This window comes from Crinia signifera, chromosome 2 (genome assembly GCF_055691185.1).
Source record: "Crinia signifera chromosome 2, ASM5569118v1, whole genome shotgun sequence".
Classification (NCBI taxonomy): Eukaryota; Metazoa; Chordata; class Amphibia; order Anura; family Myobatrachidae; genus Crinia; species Crinia signifera.
The window spans coordinates 265531527-265548508 of NC_139218.1; the positions used below are offsets into that span (position 1 = coordinate 265531527).

At 42.3% G+C, this 16982-nt stretch overlaps 1 protein-coding gene across 3 annotated transcripts in view; it reads right to left on the minus strand.

Annotated features, from left to right (window-relative positions):
• Positions 1-16982, minus strand: part of VWA3B (von Willebrand factor A domain containing 3B) — a 159461-nt gene that overhangs the window by 94616 nt on the left and 47863 nt on the right. For all 3 annotated transcript variants that reach the window (XM_083168556.1, XM_083168557.1, XM_083168558.1), the window contains 3 exons: positions 6650-6748; positions 5300-5482; positions 228-358 (listed from right to left, as the gene is read on the minus strand). In XM_083168556.1, the coding sequence (XP_083024682.1) occupies positions 228-358; positions 5300-5482; positions 6650-6748 (413 nt within the window). The remainder of the gene's footprint in view (positions 1-227; positions 359-5299; positions 5483-6649; positions 6749-16982) is intronic.

A 16982-nucleotide genomic window follows, 5' to 3' on the forward strand; every position in this document is an offset into this window, starting at 1 on the left:
AAGCCCTCCCAAAAAGCTGACGGGGCACCTCAGGAGAAATTGGGTGTCGGACTAGTGTATGGGGGCCTTACGAGTTTACTGATATCACAAATGCTCTTTGAGAGAACACTACTACTGACTAAATCAGCAGTACAGCATTAATAGATGATAAGAAGTACTGAAAGGGTCTATCATACATATACTAGGCAATGATTAAGCCCACAGGGCAATATACTATGCATCGCTACCTGTGTGAATGATCTGTGTCTCCGTTGTGGTACCAGTCTAACATCAAACATTCACTATGAAGCTTTTTGATCTTCTCCAGGTTAGATTTTCCTTCTTCAATCTCATTTAAAATTAACTGAATGTCTTCACTCTGCGAATTATAAAGTTTGGGATATTAATTAAGGCAGCCTTTTGTATACACTCTACAAAGTCATTCCCGGCACAACACAAAAAAATAATAATTCTATTACACATAGATTATAAATGCACTTATTTTAATCTATAAATTTAATCTATCCACAATTTGAGAACTGCTGAGTTAAGGGAATCTTTATTAGCAAAACCGTAAAGTACTTTTTTTTTTAAAAGGCATTTATTTTGACCTTTAATTACAGTTAGATTGAGGTACTGTATAAATAAGTGCCTGTTTCAAAAGTATTTTATGGTTTTGCTAATACAGTAAGTATTCTCTAACTCAGTGGTTCTCAAACTGTGAGACCCGACCATCTTATGCTGCTTTCACACCGCAAAACCTGCTTTGACCCGGTTTTTGAAACGGGAGGGGCGGGGGTGGAGAGAACACGGTACCCGGACAGCGCTGGCAAGTACCAGGAAAACTGGTATGGGGTTCAAAATACCGGTTCAGACCCGTTCACACTGCATAACTAACGGTCTAAACGGTGTAGGATCCTTCTTTTTATCACATCCCCTTACTACGGAGCACCACTTACTACTTTGCCGCCGGTCCCTACCACCCAGTCCCACCTCCCCACTCCCACCCGAACCCTGCCTGTCTCCCTGAAGCGGAGACGTTCAGTGTTCGCGCCCCCCTCCGCCTGGAAACTGGGACGCGCGTGCGTGTAAGATGCTCGCGCATCCCAGTTAGATGTATCACCATCTCGCCAACAGAGGCAATCTGGCAAGCCCCAGCGCTGGCTGACAGGCGCTCCATCTGTTACTTCAAATCACTGTCTGGAAGCCGTCAACGCGTTTCGTCGCAGCACAGACTGGCAACTTTTTCAAGATCTTGAAAAAGTTGCCAGTCTGTGCGGCGACGAAACGCGTTGACATCTTCCGGCTGATGTCACTTCCGGATCCTCCACTCACACCACGCAAGGATCCATTCCCCCACGGCTTCCCAGCGACTGCTTCCTGCCATAAGCACACACCATCAGCCCACCGGCAGATACCGCTGAGCGGACTCTATTAAGTGTCTCACTCTGCATAGCTGCACTTGTGGCAATCTGCCGCTACAAGGGAGGTAACCCTTGGACCATCTAATCTCACCTCCGGGACCCTTCATACCTGTATGCAGCACTTGCCTGACGGTGCCAACAGCAACCTACAACCTTGCTGCTGAAGGGGACACAGAAACCAGCGGCACTACCTCCCTCATTTGCGCAGTGAGAGGAGACTGTGGTGTACAACCATTTGGTGAGATAAACAATTTACTAACCTACTGCTTTCTTGGCTTACTAACCCATCTCCAAATGCTGTTTTGAAATGTGCTTTGCGTGTCAGTCTGCATGCTAATACAGCGGGAGAGTGACTGTGAGTTTTAACCCTTCCGACCCCCTTTAACTCAGCAAGAGTGAGATTTTGCAGTTCCAATCTCTCTAATTATAGGTGGCAAATACCTACTAATATTACTAAGTGGGACATTACCTCTCTACTATAGCATTCACCTTGCCATTTGCCATTTTTTATTAAGTAGTGACGTCTAGCCATTTTTTCACTGTGTATATATATTTTTTACTGTGTTTATTATATATGTATGTTTTTTATTGATGCTTATTCATTTTGATTATATATAAAAATGTCCATATGATCAGTGTGTCCGGTTTATTCATTTATGCACAACAGGCACCACCCGATGATTTCAATTTATTTTAGCAGCGCAATGTATTATTGATATTTTGGTCCCCTGAATTTACAGTATATAGTTATTTGTCATAAGAAATACCTGTTTTTTTTCTTTGGTATCCATTTTCTTATTGCATTATTGCAATAAGAATGCTGAATGCATCTTATTGCATTCAGTCGCCTTGTGGGCACTTTTTGGTTAAATCCCTTTTACAATTTCATTGGCACTTGTTTTTTAACATGTTTACGTGCACTTTTTATTTTATTTTTATGTACACCAAAGGCTCAGGTATACGGCTAACATTTTAGCTAAACATATCTTTTCTTGTCTTGTGTGAAGATACTTTTGAAAGTTCCAAAGATTTAAGTTTTGGGAGTAAAAAAAATGTTTTTTTTTTCCAAAGAAATTAGTGTGGTCTCTTCTTCTAATTTGGTAATCTTTTTAATGGTGGCCCTTTTGGTGTAATGGTGGCCCTGTTTTGTGACCTCCCCTGGTAAAGCCCTTTAAAAGGGCTTTTTTCTTATGTAATCTATAGGAAAAAACAGGCCTTACCCGGGTTAAGTGTAAAAGGGGCTGATCAGGCAATTTACCGGGTATCACTGTAGTTGACATGTTTCTTTTACCTATGTCCAAACCGGGTTCGAACCGGGTACAATTTACCAGGTCTAACCCAGGTTGCTAGTGGAAAAGGGGTATTACAGATAAAACAGGCAGAGTGAGAGAAGACATTTCTCAATTAGCAGGGCTCGGAATCTGCTTAGAACCTCTTGTAAGTAAGTGCAGCATGAAAGGGTCATCTGCAGGCAACAGGAGGGGAGGTTCCAGGAAGCAGCAGGGGTCACTGAACACAGACTTTATGGTATGTGTCTGCGGACCCCCTATTACCCTCTTTCATCCCCCATTATCCACTGTTGTATTCACTTGTTTTGTGCCTCTGCAATGATACTGCGCATATGCAGTCTGCTGACCACATACAGTATGTGGCGCTCATTTTGTGGAAAATTACTGGGGTTCTGTAATAATTTTTGTTTTTGACAGGGTTCCAGAGAAAAATAGTTTGAGAACCCCTACTATAACTAGTGTCCTAATTATGTTGGTAACTGAACATTACAGTCATAATATCTACTAATATACATTGCAATGCCCACTGTAATGTATACTAGTAGTAGTGCAGACTTTCTCAAAGGAGGAGCCATTTGTGGGATGAAACCCATGTGGAACTACTCATACTGGAAATACCACCTATTGGTTCATTACATTTTGTTTTGGACCATATTTGTTTTACTTCATGTATCAATAAAACTATGTGATTTTAACACAGAAGCAAGTATGTTATCATTAGCCATCCCATAACCTCCCACCCACTCACACCTCATGAAGACTTCATAACAGCCTCAAGTGGAGCAACCAGAATGGCATGGGTGTTACTGCTATAATCCGTACACATTACTGTTTGTTACTGACACACTTATTCTGGTGTCAGAGACTTCAGAGGAGTGGGGTATTTAGGAAGTATCGGGATTGGTGATAGACACCTTTTAAAGGAGGACCCATGACTAACATGCCTGCATACTATGCGAAATAAGAAAGCCCAAACCTACAGTTTGCTGCATTCTTGTGGATATATAGTATTGGGAAACACCCTTTATTAATAATATAGGACATGTCCACAGCTTTTACTCCCTTACTAACTTATAACATAAGACTTGACATGTTCACCTCCTAGCCACTTATTCATTATTACTCTAATTGTTCATCAGTAAATCCAAGAGCGCCACCACCAATATTCCTAATTCTGATAACTACTATGTGATTCTGCCCCCTCATCCGGCGACCTTGGGAAATACCAGCCTGGCCAAGGGGTAGATATCCCTCTGGTTGAATATATAGGTAAAATAGCAATATTCCTGCAAGAGGCATATGACAGACATAGAAATATGGGGTTCAGTACGATGTGCTGGCAGCAGGGAACTCAACGTTTAAAATTCCGACAGCGGTATCCCAGCCGCCAGAATGAGGACGGGGAGAGCGCAAAGAGGCACCTTGCAGCCTTGCTGCGCTTGCCATGCTGAGGACACAGTGGCTTTCTTCACTCACCACAAGGTTCTATTCCCCCGCTATGGGGGTCGTGGAACACCACAAGGAAGATAGGCTCTGGGTGCCAGGATTCCAGCTGGTAATGTCAGCAGTCGGGATTTCGGCATTGGGATTGTAACCACCGGGATCCAGACTGCATACCAAAATATGTTTACACCTAATGATAGCATAGGAATCTGGTTTGGCAGTGTTAATAGTAAATGCGCATGTCAATTTATGCTGTCTGTACACATTAAATGCAATAGGGGTCAATTTAATTTGGTGTATGTGGGAGGAACTGCCATTGCGGTGGCACCTCAGATTACATTTTTCTCACTCCATTCACTATGTGGCTTCGAACAAAAATCAGCAAGTCTGGGGCTACAATAGTGTCTTAACGGTGATAGTAATAAATGTGAGAGCATCGCATTTGCTTGTATTCAGAGTTATTTTTAGAAATGTTTCTAATTTTGTATGCTAATAAATTGCTGATGTCCACTTTTTCCTTTAGGTCTTAAAACTCTTCTACAACACGTTTGCTTTTGCATGTGACTGGTGTATATTTATCCCTAAATCCAGAAATAGCACTCTTCCAATTGTATGTGGAGAGAATCTATCTTGGCCATACATTACAGATTTGTATAGTGATCAGCAAGTTTTTCACATCATAAGATTGTACCTTCACATCTTAAAATTGCCCATACATTACCTCAATCACTTGTCATTTTCCTTGTCACATGGAGAAGATTTAAATTATGGGAGATACTACTACTGCTCGCCACCCCCATTCTATGCTTGAAAAAAAAATGTATAGGGGTTCGCCCCCCCAAAGCAAAACCAGCACCATGCTCATTGAACTGGCTTTGCTTCCAAAAATATATGGGACATTTTTTGAACCGGCACAGGGCTCCACTAGCCTTTATAAACTGCTATAAATCATTGTTACAGAAGGAGCCGCACTCATCCGAGCGGCTCCCAGTGCGCCGATCACCAGGTCTTACGTTGGAGATGCTCGCAGGCCCCATTCTCGGCAATGGACGCACAAACTTTTATAGCAGTTTGTAAAGGCAAATGTAGTAAAAAAGGAAATTACCATGCAGCTTCTTTTTCATGAGAATGCTGATTTAAAATAAATGCTAAGGGGCAACTTACCATGAAAGGTTGGGGGGCATCAGGGTCCCGAAGGTAACTGTAGTAAGAATGGAAACGGCCGCCTGTCTTACTGGAAAGCTGATGCAAGAAACTGTTTGCCTCTGTGTCATCACAGTTGAATGCAATTGTGTGTACTGGAACTTGCCTTAGGATACCAACATGAGCAAGTATTGTTTCATTGGGCTGTTAAAAAAATGTCTTAGTTTATCAGATACAGCATAACATATACTATAATAATGGAGCATCACAAAACCATCATAACCAAAAATGTATTAAGGTTTTTTTTAAAAAGGAAGGCCCCAATGGGCCATATCATGATCATAGCTCATACTGTATTAAATTTACTGAAATTAACAATTGACTAGAATTCATATGTGATTTGCATCACAAGGATATGAAGAGAAACCAAATTGTTATTTTTTTTTATAGAATTTGGAAATAAACCAAGGGGTAAATTGGATAGCCTGCCAGCTGCAATTTATGATGATTGGTACGCTAGTCCTAAATAATCAGTCATTTTGCACTGACATGCTCCTGCTAACCAACCTCTGCTTGATCATTTAAAGTGGGGTGCAGAATGTGGCTACTTATGGTTGCTAAAAGAACAGTGTGTACCTGAAGCCTAAACATAACCACTGTCACACTTAGAAAGTTATTAATTGGTGTCAAGTCCTGTAAAATGGCATGAATAATTATTCACACTATCGATATTGCTTAGGATTCATTGTGAGACGGAGTTCTAGAATATTAATCTTTCTGTGTTTCATGTCCATGCCCATCCCTACCAACATCACCCTTTCCAGGATGAGCAAAATGCTCTGTTCCTGGACTTACCTATTAATTTAGGATGGGCATGAAGTGTGTTGTACTTGTTAATTGCTAAGAAAGGTGGTTCTCAACACAGGTGAGGGCAAACATACAACAAGCGGGAGATCCAGGAATAGAGCATTGTGTCCTTCCTGGAAAGGGTCATGTTGGGAGGTATCTGGTGCATGTCCTGGAAAACCCAGACCTAATGCATGCCTCTCTACATGACCCATTCCAGGACTGACAAAGTACCCAGTTCCTGGACTTTCCTATTAATGTATAATTGCCATCACTCGTAGTGAAACAACTTTCTTATCAATTAACTACAGTAGTTCAACACAGGCTATGGCAATCACAAAACCTGGAATGGGTCATGTTGGTAGGTATTCTAATGGACCCAGTAAGTGTGACACCTGCTAACTCTCTGCTATTTGCTGCAGGTAATAGAATGCAGGTGTTGGCTTTGTTATCCTATACTTTGTTTCTAAACAATAAGTTACGGATATATATTAATTTTAATAGTTTAAGCTGTTTTGTTAGTACCTGATCAGGACGTCCATCTGTAAGCAGGTAAACTGCCTCAGTATTAATGTCACACAATGCAACCTGGAGAGCCTTCAGTGTGTTTGTTGAGCTGCCAACCTATCAACAAAAAGATTCCCGGTCAAAAATTTGTCCGTGTGTAGGCATGATAACACTACAATGCGCATAACCGCCACTTGTTCATCTTGCTAAGCATGCAGAAAGACAACGACCTGGTCTTGTAGGACTTGGCACACATCCTTCTGTGTGTAGTCATGATGAACACTGTGCCAATGATGTGTTGTTAATTCGCAATTGTTAAACAACCCATCAAATTCTGTGATTGTCAGAAAAGTCATCAGGGGGGGAGGAGTCACGACGGCGTGCACGTGAGGGAGGTGAATGTGCTCTCCGGCGTCTATGGTTTCCAGCCGTGAGACTCTCTCCCATCTCCCCCACTAAACTGACCCGAGTAGCAGGCTGACCTGGTGAGCAAGCTGAGGGGCCAGGGTGTAGCAGAAAGGGATTGTACCTTCCGAAGATTGGCGGCGGCGGCAGCCCGCGTGTGTGCAGGTGTGAGGCAGTGACGCGCTGGAAGCGCGCGGCTTCAGGAGAAGAGGACTGCACGTGGAGTCCGGCGTGGGGAGTGGAGGAGGCAAAGCGGGCGGCCAGATACAGTAATCCACACCTAACGGAGGTACCGATATCAGCCCAGCACGGCGGCAAAGTCTGCAGTAATTGGAGGTGATTGTTCGATTGAAGTGATGATGTGGTGAAACATATTCTGCAAACAAGTCCTAACAAGCAAGCTACAGGAGCGGGGAGTTGCTTAGCGTTACAACCCGGTGAAGCACAGTGGGACATTCGTTTGTGCTGAATAAGTCTACACACACTTAAATGGAATAATTCCTGCAAATATTCCTAAACAAGTAAGCTACAGGAGTGGTGAGTCATTTATGGTTACAACCCGGTGAAGTACAGTGGGACATTTGTTTTTGCTGAATAAGTCCACACACATTTAATGGATCATTGTTTAAAAAAAAAAAAAAACAACATTAATAACTGTCTGTTGGGCACAAATAAGCTCTGCTCATATGAGGCTAAACCGTTGTTATAAAAGAGACTGTATCTAAGGCTTTGCTGTAGGACTGCATAAACAACGTGGGGGGAACTGGTATAAGTTTGAATAAAGTGTATTAGTGTGTGTGGTGAAGACAGCATTGCATAAGAAATTGTAGGTGCAATTATATTGCTAGAAAAGCAGGAAGCCACCACTTGCTGATCTTAATGGGTAAATCCACCCAAAATACAGCCGCAGCTCGGCTTGAGAAATATGCCCGTACTCAAGCACAGGGCCCTCCACCATCACGTGACAGTACCCCCCACTCCACTCCTACAAAGAGTAATACCCCTCCACAACAGCAAGATATAACATTAGCACAAGTATTGGAGGCGATTAGTGCATCGGAAACCAGGTTATCGGGTCAAATCGATAAGGTCCAATCAGACATTATGCTCATCCGGGACGATGTACAAAAAATTCGTACTAGAGTAACCGAAACGGAGTCTAGAATTTCTGGGGTGGAGGATAATTTGGTTCCTATGCAGGCACAAATTAAAATCATGGCCGAGAAAATGCAAGAAATGCGCAATAAACTGTCCGACATGGAGGGGCGCTCGCGCCGCAATAATCTACGGTTCGTTGGGCTTGATGAAAAAGTGGAGGGTGATTCGGCAGAAAAGTTTGTAGAGAACTGGCTCAGACAAACATTTGGCCTGGAGGCTCTGTCCCCACAATTTGTGGTGGAGCGTGCCCACCGAGTACCAAATAGAGCTCCGGTACCGGGTGCCCCCCCTCGAACCCTGATAGCAAGAATACTACTGTCGAAGGACAGAGACAGAATCTTGCGACTTGCCCGTGACATGGGAGATCTTAAACATGGAGGGAAAAAAGTCTCGGTCTTCCCGGATCTGCCATATGAGATCCAAAAGGACAGAGCACAATATCGAGAAGTGAAAGCTCGAATGCGAGAATTGAAAATCAACTACTCGATGATTTATCCAGCCAAGCTCCGTGTGGTTACAGACGATGTTATTAAGTTCTTCTATTCTGTACAGGAGGCAGCTGCTTGGCTGGACCAAGCGTATCCGGCCAAGATACAACTGGCTAAAATTTAGCATGAGCAAGAGCAGAATAGTAGCTATAATTATATATTGTGTTAATATATTGTTACAGAGATTCAAGTTATAACATCGTAATCATACCTGTAGAAATGGGTCGGTGGGTGGGGGGATGGGAAAGTTCTCTTATGTAATTCTATCTAAGCCGGAGAGTCACACACGTCTTGTGAGGGCTCTAGTACAAGTTTTTGTTCTCCCTTTGGGTAAGGATATTGGCCCTGGTGGACCAATAGGGAGGGGGGAGTGGAGGTGGGGTATTGGGGTGTCTGAAGTATGCCTAAAAGGGTAGGTGATACAGGGTGGGGGGAGGGTGGGTATGTGTTATATGTTTTGTATAGGTGTGTATTTGGGGGAAAACTGCAGCTATATTGGATGGTAAGGGCCAGATTTCGGCGAGGGGTAATTCTATATATGGGATGTCAACTCCTTCTGTATTCTTCACTAGATAACGCCAATGGTATGTTTTAGGACATGGAATGTTAGAGGCATGGGAGAGAAAATTAAGAGATCTCTGGTTCTCAACCAATGTCGCTTAGCACCAGCTGATGTCATCTGTCTCCAGGAGACACATCTCAGTGGTGATAAGGCAGGTTCATTGCGGCGACCTTGGATGGGCAAGATTTTTCACTCATGCTTTTCATCTTCTGCTCGAGGGGTCTCCGTTATTTTTAAAAAGAAAACTCTGTTTGAGCTGGTTGCCTCAGAGATAGATCCTTTGGGGCGGTATGTCTTTTTGGATGGTCTCTTGGAGACAAATAGATATTGTATCTTAGCGGTTTATGTTCCTCCCCCTTTTACACTGGATATCTTAAGACTGGCTGTTAACTTCGCCGCGGCACGCCCAGACAGCTATGTAGTATGCCTGGGCGACTTTAACGCAATAATGAACATGGGCAAAGATAGATTCACAACTAGAGGTGCCAGTCCTGATAACGAAACAACATTGTCCCATTTTGTATTTGAATATGATTGGGTGGATGTATGGCGGGAAAAGAATCCCAGCAAAAAACAGTTTTCTTTTTTCTCCCCCCCGCATAACACCTTTACTAGGATTGATAATGTCTTTGTTTCTAGAAATTTGACTCCGAGAGTGACCAGTGTGGAGTACCTACCCCGCGGCATCTCGGATCACTCTCCGATTCAAATAATGATCGAATCAGCTAATCCAACCAGTATTAGGCTGTGGAGACTACATCCGAATTGGGTGTCTGTAGTGGGGATGGAGGAGGAATTTAAAATAATGGTGGAGGAGTTCTTTGAACAGAACATTGAAACGGCAAATCCTTCCGTAGTATGGGACTCATTTAAGGCCTATCTACGGGGCCTGTACGTTAAAAAAATCTCATACATTAAAAGTAATTGTCGCGAAAAGGCTGTGAAATTGGAGGCGCAGGTGGAAATGCTTGAAGGGCAATATATCATCGATCAACTAGAAAGCTCTAAAAAAGAATGGTTGAAGGTTCAGCAAGAATGGAGGGCACACCTTCAAACAATGATGACTTATAAAATTAGGATAGACTCACATAAATTTTATGCAAATGTTGATAAACCTAGCAAATACATGGCCTATCTGTCTAAACTCGATAACCCATCAACAATAGTTACTAGAATAGTTCTGGGGGATGGTAAACTGGTTACTTCATCTGCAGATATCTCTGCAGCTTTTTGCGCACATTTCTCCCAGGTATATAAATCCTACCTGACTGCAGACGAAAATCAAATTAAGGCATATCTGGCGGATATCAATATTCCAGTGCTTGGTGAAGAGGATAGTAATAGCTTGGAGGAGCCTTTTTCCATAAGTGAGATAGAGGCAGCGATTGGGGCTCTCTCTGGTGGGAAGGCCCCAGGAGTGGACGGCATCCCAGGTGAGCTCTACAAGACGTTCTCCAGAGCCCTTGCACCACGGTTGCTACAAATGTACAGTAAAATGGAGCTAGAGGGCCAGCTCTCTGACTCAATGTCGGAGGCTATTATCACGGTCATCCCCAAGAGTGGGAAGGATTTGAGCTTGGTTGACTCTTATCGGCCAATCTCCCTGATCACGACTGACGTTAAGATTTTCGCAAAAATTTTGGCGACTAGGTTGAACAGTGTGATGGGGAGGATTGTGCACTCTGACCAGGTGGGCTTTATGAGTGGTAAGTCAACCAATATCAATCTTAGAAGACTTTATATGTTCCTGCAGATGGCCGTGATAAACAATAAAAAAGCAGCAGTGGCCTCATTTGATGCCAATAAGGCATTCGATTCGATTGAATGGCCATTTTTGAGGCAGGTATTAATTACCTTTGGTTTTGGAGAGAAATTTGTCAACTGGATTTTTTTGATGTATAAGGCTCCGCGTGCAAGGGTTCTGGTGAATGGTTACTTGTCAGAGTCATTTCCCCTATTCAGGGGCACGCGACAGGGGTGTCCCCTGTCGCCCCTAATATTCGCACTGGCCATCGAGCCATTGGCATGTAGACTGAGATCTGCGTTGGGGATAGGTGGCCAAACACAGGAGGCTCATAATAACATAATCTCGCTATATGCGGATGACCTACTGGTCGGTATGGTGGATAGGTATAGGTTGTTACCAGTAACTATTGACCTTATAAAGGAGTTTGGAGTTTTCTCTGGATTGACTATAAATTGTAGCAAGTCGCAGTTGTTAATATCTCAAGAGGATGAGAGTGAAATAAGGGGTAACAACTGGGGTATGACTTATGTTACAAAATTGAAGTATCTGGGTATTATAGTCACGATGAATCCCATAGATTATGTTGGAGATAACCTAGACCCCATCATTACTGAGACCAGGCGTAGATGCAAAAACTGGCAGAGGCTCCCGTTAACACTTATTGGTCGTGCGAATCTTATAAAGATGATAATATTGCCTAAACTGTTATATATATTTATTAACTCCCCCATATTAATTAAGGAAAAAAGTTTTCTAATAATTAATCAAGTGATTTCCGCATTCATTTGGAGGCATAAAACACCCCGAATTAGTCTATCTACGCTCTGCAAAGAGAAGAATCAAGGGGGGATATCGTTACCAAACTTTAAAATATACTATTACGCGGCCCAATTGGCCCAGCTGGCTACCTGGTGGAGGGAAGATGAGTACTATCGGGAGCTCAAGGGGTATATGGGGAGAATATGTTCGGGCCACACTCCCTTGCAGGTTCTGCTACTGTAGGGAAATCCGTTAAGAGCCCCCCCCTATATAAAACAAGCACGGTATATATGGAAATGGGCGCATAGGAAAATGGGATATGTAGGTCTAGACCCAGATACAAATATATTTTCAACATCGATATATAGTAAACTAAATGACAGTCAGGGTAGTAGAGTCTGGGGACAATATGGTATACACTCTATTGGGCAAGTATTTGAGGGGCAAGAACTCAAGCAATATACACAGCTGCAGACCGAGTATGACTTGTCAAGGGGCATGTTTTATAGATACCTCCAAATGAGAAATGCAACATCACAGTATTCACGGCATACTTTATTGTTAATTGAGGAATCCCCACTTAAAAGGGCCATTAATATAATGGGGAAGGATAAGCTGGTATCAAAATGTTATAAAAATCTCATGACTGTTGTCCAGAAGGATGATAGTGAGAGGCGCATGCAAAAGTGGCTGGTGAATATACCAGAACTGAACGAGGAAATATGGGGTAATGCCCTCAAAAATATGTGTAAGGCAACGAGCTCACCCAGAATTCACCAGGTTCAATTGAATATTATGTATTACACTTATCTGACCCCGGACAGGATAAATAGATACTCTCATGGGAGTGGGGACAATTGTCCCAAGTGTCGTTTGCCAAAATGTGATTTCTGGCACCTGATTTGGGCATGTGAGTACCTGCAGGAATTTTGGAACGGGGTAGAGGAAGTACTTTCAGATATAGGCCTGAGTGGTTATAAGGTTACACCTTTATCGGCAATACTGGGGGTATGGCCTAGGGATACACCAAAAGGGATTGCTCAGTTTCTGATAAATGTATGTGCAATTGCTAAAGTTACGATCGCGAGAAGTTGGATGGGGAAAAGGGGACCACCAATTCAAGAGTGGATATCCTTGGTAAACAACACGGCTAATCATGAACAGTACCTGTATCTCTCCAGGAAGGCGATAGAAAAATTTAATGATATTTGGGATAGGTGGTATATCTCATCGTATAGTAAAGTAAAAAATCCACACTAATTAATTGGTAGTATGATGGGTGTTCACATAAATACTTAATAAACAATTTAAATATGTATTATAAGGTTTTTTTTTTTTTTTTTTTTTTTTTTTTTTTTTTATAAAATGTCACTTTAAAAATAAATGTTCGTCTTTAGGTATTCTATAAAAAAGAAAGTGAAAATGGTGTCCACTAGGTTAGAGATGTCGTGCGGCAATTAAAGTAAAAACTGTAAAATAGTATTGAACTAAGTATAAGGGCAATTCACACATATATATTGACTATAAAGCACGTACATAGTTTTATTTTTTTTTTTTTTTTTTTTTTTTTTTTTTTGTATAAAGTGTCACTTTAAGAATAAATAGTACAATAGTAATGAACTAAGTATAAGGGTAATTCACACATATATATTGATTTAAATATATGGATAAAGCACGTACATGTTTTCCCCTTTTTTTTTTTTTTTTTTTTCTTTTCTTTTTTTTTTTTTTTTTTTGCCTTCTACAATAGGAAAGTAAAAAGGAAATGCACCAAGTTAGAGAAGTTGTGAGACAAGTAAAGTTTTGTTTATTGAGTAGAATCGAATTAAGTATAAAGGTCAATCCACATATATATTGAATTAAATAGATGGGTAAAGCACACATATATATTTGATTGCTATGAACTTAGCGACCACAAATGCCCTGGGAAGGGCCTCACAGGGGGAAGTTAGGATAAAGGAGAATAAAATACTCCCTGGAGAGATATAAGGGACTGCTATAAGTACAAACCCACAAGTTGGGTAAGTACATGAGGTGACAAACTAGCTAGCTGACTATAAGAGAGGAGGGCGTACCCCTGAATTTAAAATAATGTATAACTGTTATGTGTATTATATGCAAAAACTCTCAAAAATGTATAACCATTGGACTTGAAGTAGCCCGATAGCCGTGTATAATGTTGGTAGTAGTATTTCTTACCATAAATATATATAATGTATAAAGGATGTACCTTAATCACACCTATGTTTTTATTGTATGTATGTCTTTTGTAGTGTCATGAAATTTATAAAACCTCAATAAAGAAGAATAAAAAAAAAAAAAATTCTGTGATTGTTTGCACCATCGTTCCGTGTGTGTGCATAATATTGTTTGGCCAGGAGTGTTCTGGATTTCAGGGTAAATTGGGTGACAGATTAGATTACTCATAGAATCATGCTGTGTGTGGGCACCTTAGTGCAATTTTCTACAGTATATTAAGTATTACATGTCAGATTTGGAGTCTGGTTTGGGACCGGGACCAGTGCTTAGAGAAAAGGTGCGTACACAATGGCCATTCATTGTGTTGGCTGTGAAACACTGTACACATCGTTCTGTGTGTACATGCGATCCGGTGACCGCCCATACAGCCGTTGTAGGAACCAATCAGATAAGTGCCTGATTGAGTTGAACACAAGCTCACTTTGCAGTGTAACACTGTAGGGGAACTGGATGCCTTTTCCTGGGGTACAAGGCAGCAAGCAGCAGCTGAGAAATCATTCAAGTCCAGTCTTTGGGGTGTAACTGGCCGCAACCAGTTTTATTCAGCAGAAAAAAATAAAAATAAACAACAAAAGAAAATACCTTGCCTGTCCGGCACTAACTAAACACAGGATATTCCTAACTATCTCTAAACAAAACACCAAGTTTTCCAGTCACTACTGGATAGCTTAAGCTATGTACACACACTTCATTTTGCTTTAGATTCGATGTTAGATTCGATTTTCTATTAGATCTGGCATTAGATCTTTCCATTCGATTTGGCATTAGATCTATATTTTTGCATTAGATATCGAATTCGATATACATTCATGGTACATTGTACACATTCGATTTACTAGATCGAATTCAATATTTCCTTGACTGCACAGTAGATTTTTCTGTTCGTTTTTGTTAAAAAACGGGAGCGCGCATCGAATCGAATGTAGATCGAAAGTGACACAAAAACCATTCGATTTTGTTTAGGATGTGATTCGATTTTGCTTCTAAAAGCAAGATCGAATAGAAAATCAGGAAAAATCGATGCATGAGTACAGGGCTTTACTTGCATCAGAAAGCTTGTTCCCCTCACAGAGATTCTGCAGCCTCCCCAGGCAGTATGCACACACTGATCAGTCCAGCAGCTCTACATGGGCCTTGCACAGTTGCAAGTGCTGATTAGCCCTCTGTGAGGCCAAACACCTGAGCTGGGCCTTTACTCAGCTTTAACAAAAAAAGAAACATTCTCATGGAAGTTTTCCTGTTTCTAAAAGGTGTAAGACAAGAACCTAGGACAAATATACCTGCCCTCAAACACTATTCCAGTGTTCTTGTTACAGCAGATGAACCTGAGCTGAGCATGTACAACTATGTCATAAACATCTTAGCTGCATCTCTACTTGCTGCCAAGAACTGTAGATGTACTGTAAATAGGCAGTAACTGGATATTCTCACTTAAGCTAATTGTTCTGCTACGGTGTGCCTTGAGGATATACAGTAGGTAAAATTGCTGGCTATTCAGAGTTCAACATGGACAGAAAGGACAGGGACTCAGGGTGCTATTTATCTGGGCAAGGTGCCTGAGTCTGAACCAGCTGCTGAGGGGAAGAAGTGTCCCTCTTTGCAACGCTCTACACCAGGGCCGGTGCAAGCCCCCCGCCCGCCCCAGGCAAAAAAAACGTGCGCCGCCCGCCCGCCCGCCTGCCGGGGGGGGGGGGGGGTGGCGGGTGATACTGCGGTGGGCGATATCCCCCCCCCGGAGCGCAGGTGGTGCTGCACAGAAATCTCCTTGGCGGGGAGCTTAGTAGTTTCATGGCACGGGCGGGATGGGAGCGGGCGGCGCGAGCAGCGTTTTTTTTATAACACGGGGATAGGAGAGAGGAGAGGGGAGCGGGCGGCGCGAGCAGCGATTTTTATAACACGGGGATAGGAGAGAGGAGAGGGGAGCGGGCGGCGCGAGCAGCGATTTTTATAACACGGGGATAGGAGAGGGGAGCGGGCGGCGCGGGGGGGGAGCAGCATTATTTCATGCCACGGGCGGGATGGGAGCGGGGAGCGGGGGGGAGGAAGGATGAAGAATCACAGACTTACCTGCTCCCTGCTTTCGGGTACCTCGGCGGCTCACTACCGCCCTCCAGCGGCCGGCGCCCTAGGCAAATGCCTAGTTCTGCCTAGTGGTGGCGCCGGCCCTGCTCTACACTCATTTTGTTGTTGGGGTGGGGGGGTGTGGAATCCCCCAGGATTAGGCCGCACGACTTCAATCATCCTGGACCCTGGCTAATATCAATAACACCTACTTTGATAAGTGGTGATGTGCATCCCACATTTTTATCTAAAGGAGCAACAAGCAATACATTTAAAATAAATAAATTACAATTGAAACATATGTAAAAAATGTAAATCAACATTAAATACATTTAAAACACAAAGGTTCTGCTCTCTACAGCCGTGATATTTCTGAAAATAGCTCTGTTGAGTTATAAGCCATCAAGGAATAAATTGGTTTAATATTCATAGCTTTTTTTATTCTGGTTGTATGCAAGGTCAGGTAACTGTCTCCAACCATAAATGAATGAGCAAAGTGTTTTGTCAATCATGTTCCCAGCAAGATATGTCATCCTGATCAGCGTGCTTTCTGTATGCCATGAAATGGTTCGCTGAGTACAAGATGCTGCAGGGAGAATAATACAGGTATATCATTTGTCTGCTAAAGTGTGCAGCACTCTTTCTTACTAACAGCTCTGCATGAAGAATAACTGCATATAACGTAAAAAGTAGTGGCAGATTCAAAATAAATATAATAATGTCATTTAGGTAATTTTTTTTTAAACAATGATTTATAGCACCTAGGGTTGACACTTGCTGGGACAGCATGTTCACTTGCAGTAAGGCACTTTTAGGTCATTGGGCAGATGATTCCTTTTTTATTTTTAGTCATTACAACATATTGTTTGCTATTGTCACTGAAGTGGGCAATGGTCAGTAAATTGTGGTGGT